This window comes from Lithobates pipiens, unplaced genomic scaffold (assembly GCF_037356315.1).
Source record: "Lithobates pipiens isolate NorthernLeopardFrog02 unplaced genomic scaffold, aLitPip1_a1.2 Scaffold_16, whole genome shotgun sequence".
NCBI classification, from domain to species: Eukaryota; Metazoa; Chordata; class Amphibia; order Anura; family Ranidae; genus Lithobates; species Lithobates pipiens.
Genome location: NW_027507748.1, coordinates 185,334,081 through 185,340,080, shown reverse-complemented (window position 1 = coordinate 185,340,080; position 6,000 = coordinate 185,334,081). Strand labels below are relative to the sequence as shown.

Sequence of the window (6,000 nt, the reverse complement as noted above, 5' to 3'; positions counted from 1 at the left end):
ATATATATATATATATATATATATATATATATATATATATATATACACAGCTAAGTCCAGCTAAGAAATGGAGGAGTTTTTCTTTGTTACCAGGGGCCAGGAATGGACAAAAACATTGTCAGAAGTTCTAACCATTGCTCTATCCATACAGCAGGTGAGGGGAAATAGGGATATTGATGGAAATAAAAATCAAAAATAAAATGTATTGGCTGCAGTTTGCCCATAAACAGGACATCAACACATTTTTCAAAAAAGTTAACTTTTTAAAACAAATGAACAAGAAAAATACAAATGCTGATACTTACTGAACAATATAAGTAATAAATAAACAAATGGTATAGTATGTATTGTATGTAACCACATCTCCCCTGCTCTTCAGGTTTGCTTTACAGCACGGCAGTTTTTAGCCACCAGAATGCTGGTGTTCTTGCTTGGAGCTAAACACCTGCTGGCTTCAAGGTGTAAATATGACCATTTGCCTGGAAAGAAAAGGAAACAAATTATATGAAAGAGCATATCCCCTTTGAACGATGTTCGGACTCTACATCTAAACTGATTCTGCATTGTGTGTTGGTTTGTGAACAGTAGCAAGCACTGATGACTTGCCAGCCTGACAGTAGGCTTAACACAGATCTGGCATGGTTGCTATAAACAGATGTCCCTGATTTCCGTTGAATGTTTTGGAAGTTTGAATTTCTTTTAGTGGATATGTCACTGGTTTTATTACATTTTGTTTTGGCTGTGTAATTATGCTATAATAAGGGAATATTTATTAGGCAAAATAAGTATTTTAACTTAGCTTACTAAATATGACATTACTGAATCATAGTACATCCAGGCACATCAAGACAATATCATAAGAAAAGGAGTCCAATTTTAGTGAAATTGTAATCATTTTTAACAGGGTGGAGTTGCCCAAATAAGACAGGGTCTTAAAAATAATGTTGGCTTCATTAGGGATTATTTTCAGGGAATATCTTATTTATTCATGTACAAATATCTACATTTATTCAAATACAGTCATGTCATCTTCTTCTGGAACATCGTCATAGCTTTGAATTCTTCTGGGGATATTTCTAACTGTGGTGCCATTGCAAGGGCAAATGCTTGAATATTAGCGCCGCGTACAATCAAAGCCTTTGCTCTCCTGTCAGCAACCAATTCTTAGATGATGTCTTCCAGCTCAGGAAATAATGGCTACCGACCTGCGATTCTTAGAATTCCCCCCGTCCACCTGTTGACTGAGGTTATCATACTCTGCTTGCCATTTTCGGACCATTCAGAGATCTAAGTTCATCTCTTTGCAGAAAGCGGTACGATTCTTGCCTTGGGAGTCCTCCACAAATCCTTCTTGTACTAGACAGAATAGCTCTTTATTTTTGCACTCATCTTGACTGGGGATCAAAGTATTACTATATGCATCAAGTGCGCATGTGCGTTTTGTCTATACTCCGATTGGTCATTCATCAATAAGTCTTGAGTCCATCTGGCTAATGATCTTAACTGAGGCTTATTTTTGGGGTAGGGCTCATATTACAATCATCCTGAAAAATAATGTTAGGGCTTAATTTTCAGTTAGGTTTTATTTTTGGGGGAAATACAGTAGTTCTGCTAGCTAGGGATGAGCCGAACACCAGCACCCCCCCCCCCCTCCTCCCCCAGTTCGGTTCGCACCAGAACATACCAACAGACAAAAAAATGTGTGCAAACATGCATACACCGTTAAACTCTATGGAACACAAATTTGAAAAATCACAATGTAAAGGCTTACATGCAAGTTATTGCCATAAAAAGTGTTTGGGGACCCGGTACTGCCCCAGGGGACATGTGTCAATGCAAAAAAAAAGTTTTAAAAACTGATGTTTTTTCAGGAGCAGTGATTTTAATAATGTTTAATGTGAAACAATAACAATTAAATATTAGCTTAAAATAATAGTGATGCGCTATTATCAATTGGAATATTGATCATAGCACGTCACTATTATTTTAAGCTTATATTTTTCTTGGTGACTGACCACGTTTAAAGTGTTTGCAGCTGTTTTCATTTAGGCACATTCCACTGAGGTTCCATATTTGCACTTTAGTAATTTTAGTTTAAAAAATTTAATATTAATTTAAATATCCTGCTTGGGGATCCCCTTTCTGTCTGTAAAGTGGGGCATCTTTCTCGTGTGTTTTACTGTGCATATACACTTATTGTATTTTTTTTTACCAAAAATATGTAGAATACATATTGGCTTAAAATGAAGAAAAAAATAGTTTTTTTTTTTAATAATTGCACGGTCATGCAATGTGGCTCCCAAACAAAATTGACGTCCTTTTTTCCCCACAAATAGAGCTTTCTTTTGGTGGTATTTGATCACTCCTGCGGTTTTTATTTTTTGCGATATAAACAAAAAAAGATTGTAAATTTTGAAAAAAAAACACATTATTTTTCCTTTTTGCTATAATAAATATCCCCAAAAATATATAAAAAAAACATTTTTTTTCCCTCAGTTTAAGCCGATATATATTCTTCTACATATTTTTGGTAAAAAAAAAAAATCGCAATAAGCGTTTATTGATTGGTTTGCGCAAGAGTGTCTGCAAACTAGGGAATAGTTTTATGGCATTTTTTTTTTACTAGTAATGGTGGCGATCAGCGATTTTTATTGTGACTGCAACATCATGGCAGACACATCAGACAATTTTGACACATTTTTGGGACCATTGGTATTAATACAGCGATCAATGCTATAAAATTGCATTGATTACTGTAAAAATGTCACTGGCAGTGAAGGGGTTAACCACTAGGCGGGGAGGGGTTAAGTGTGTCCTAGGGGAGTGTTTCTAACGGTCTAGGGGATAGGCTGTGTGTGACGTGACAATGATCGCTGCTCCTAATGACAGGGAACAGACGATCAGTGCCCTGTCATTAGCCAGAACGGGGGGATGCTGTTTAAATCGGCATCCCCCCGTTCTTGAGCTCCATAACACAATCGCGGGTATCCCCACGGCGATTGGGTCCGCGGGACCCACGGGCATGGTCATGGAGCTTGTGGCAGGCGTGCGCACGGCGGGAAATTCAAAGTGACATACGGTTATGTTACTTTGCCCAGCTGTGGCATTCTGCCGACGTATATATGCCGACAGCGATCAGCAAGTGGTTAAAGCCAAATCACAAAAAGTGCTCTGGTAAGGAAGGGGGTAAAACCTTTTGGGCTGGAGCGGTTAAGGAGGACTCTTAAAAATGAAAAAAAAAAAAACAGCATAGGGCTCTTAGGGTCTGGTTTGGATTTTAAGGGGAACTCCATGCCAATATATATATATTTTTTTTTAAATGGCGTGGGGTCCCCCCAAAATCCATACCAGGCACTTATTCAAGCAAGCAGCCATGACAAGCCAGGAAAGGGGGGAGGAGAGCGAGCGACCCCCCCCCCCCCCCGAACCATGCCAGACCAATTTCTGATATAGTGTATGCTAAAGAAAAAATTACAAAAAACCTTTGCACCGCTAGTGTTTAGGCTTGGCTTGAAGAAAAAGTGGCAACCCTTTGACCAGTAATAATGGACAACTGTTGCATTGTATAACATTCAGGTATGACTTTCACAACTTCTGAGGGTTAACATCTAAGTCTATGGCCCTAAAGCTGGGATCACCCTGGATGCCGATGCGGCTCCCAGCAGGAACCCGGTGCGTCCTGGTTCACCATTTTAGATCTGATTTCAGCCATAATTTTGGGCTGAATTTGGATCTGAAATGGACCAAAAGATGCACAGGGCTCCTGTGCAAATTTGCACCAGAGCCGCATCGGAGATATTTAAATTGGCTCCATAGAGAGTGACACATTCTCCATGCAGAGATCCAATTTGCATTATGCCGTGTACACACGGTCGGATTTTCTGACGGAAAATGTTCGATGGGAGCTTTTTGTTGGAAATTCTGACTGTGTGTAGGCTCCATCGGACATCTTCAATCAGAATTTCCAATGTCACGTCACATTCGGCTACCCATCATATGCGTTCCAACACTGTTGTAAGACGACTTTGCCACAGGGCCCCTCACGGCTTGCTTCGCTCGCCACGCATCGGGCATGGCCTTGTTTCGCTCGGTATAATTATAATCCAACTCTATGTCCACTTGGATGGTGGGGCTTAAACCTGGACTCAGGAGTGTGGCCCCAAAATTCTGCGCAAGCGCAGATCACCACAGTGTTGGAGTGCATATGGCGGCGTCACGCATGTGCAGTTCAGCGGGTAGCCAAATGTGATGGGTCATCCGATGTGACGAAACACCAACAAAATTTGAGATCTGGATCCCAAATTTTCATTTCGATCGTGTGCACACAATTCCGTCGCACAAAGTTATACGCATGCATGGAATCAAGCAGAAGAGCCGCACTGGCTATCGAACTTCAATTTTCGCGGCTCACCGCATTCTTGACGTTGGGAATTTCCGACAACATTGTGTGACCGTGTGTATGCAAGACAAGTTTGAGACAACATCAGTTGGAAAAAAATCCCATGAATTTTGTTTTTGGAATGTCCGATCGTGCGTACGCGGCATTAGTGTGAACCCGTTCTCGTGTTGCATGAAAGTCGGACCAAAGTAGCGCATGAACTACTTTGACGTTGCTGCAACTTTAAGTCACACGTGAATGGGTATCATTGGAAAACTTAGGGAGCGACTTGTTATGCGACTTTAATGTCCAAAGTTGCACAACACGTTACACAAGTGTGACTGGAGCTTTAAAGTGAAAAAAAAAATATGTTTTTCTTTTAGTTCTATTTTCATTTTTCCCTGCGTTGTCTCTGGAGTAATGTTCCCACCATTTTTTTCCGGTATAAGCCCACAGCTTATTTTCTCAGTGCTTTATTTATGTCCCGGCTTGTGTATTACAATGTGTAATGAAGTGTCTTTGTGGCTGTGCTATTCTCTGGTAGAGAATGATTAAATTAAGCGGGGGGATTTCTTCTCCTCTCCGATCATTTGTATTCTCAGGTACAGAGAGAGAGATGAGGAGATGGAGGAAGCAGTGTGCTGCAGGTGATGTATGACCCTGGCAGTATGCCTGAGATCCCAGGGTTACATTATGGTCGTCCTTGAGGTGTGTCTGGGCTGCCCATTCATTTCCTGCTAGAAGAGTGAAGATCCAGCATGGCCTGCAGCCCTCAGCCCGTCACACACATCATCTTTGACATGGACGGCCTCCTGCTCGGTGTGTACAATGCATGATTCTGCTTATTTCTCTATGGGGCCTCGTCCCTGCCTGTCATACGCTGCAGCACACAGCACACTGCGGCGTCTGAGCAAAGGCCATTTCTCTGCAGTGGGCGGGAATATTGTACATGACACGTGTCTCCTGTCATAGGATTCCATTCACCCCCCCCACAGCCTGGATACACACATGAGCAGAGCGGGCTGGAGGTGGGATGCTTGTTATATGATCAGTGTGTGATCCTGAGCAGCCACGTCTAATGCTCTGTATACAGGAGAGCTCATAGTCATACCTGCACTGCCGTAATACTCCTAATACTGGAGCACTCTGATTACCTCACACTTCTTTCACTTCCGTCAAGCTGCTTTAAGTTTGCTCTGCGTGACAAAAAAACACGCATTGTGTGAAAAATGCAAAACACACATTACCACAAACGTGTGCAAAGCACGCAAAAACACACAATACCACAAACGTGTGAAAAATGCAAAACACGCATTACCGCAAACGTGTGCAAAACGCAAGACACTCATTACCGCAAACATGTGCAAAACGCAAGACACTCATTACCGCAAACATGTGCAAAACGCAAGACACTCATTACCGCAAACATGTGCAAAACGCAAGACACTCATTACCGCAAACGTGCAAAACGCAAGACACTTATCGCAAACATGTGCAAAACACACATTACCACAAATATGTGCAAAGCACGCATTACCGCAAACGTGTGAAAAATGCAAGACACTCATTACCGCAAACGTGCAAAACGCAAGACACTCATTACCGCAAACATGTGCAAAACG

At 41.5% G+C, this 6,000-nt stretch overlaps 1 protein-coding gene across 2 annotated transcripts in view; it reads left to right on the top strand.

Annotated features, from left to right (window-relative positions):
* Window positions 1–5,036: 5,036 nt before the first annotated feature.
* The window catches only part of PUDP (pseudouridine 5'-phosphatase), a 511,045-nt gene continuing 510,081 nt past the window's right edge, over window positions 5,037–6,000 (top strand). Inside the window, exon 1 of one of the 2 annotated variants that reach the window (XM_077480824.1) lies at window positions 5,037–5,197. In XM_077480824.1, the coding sequence (XP_077336950.1) occupies window positions 5,137–5,197 (61 nt within the window). In that variant the 5' untranslated portion in view covers window positions 5,037–5,136. The remainder of the gene's footprint in view (window positions 5,198–6,000) is intronic. The other variant, XM_077480822.1, reaches the window with a different exon arrangement.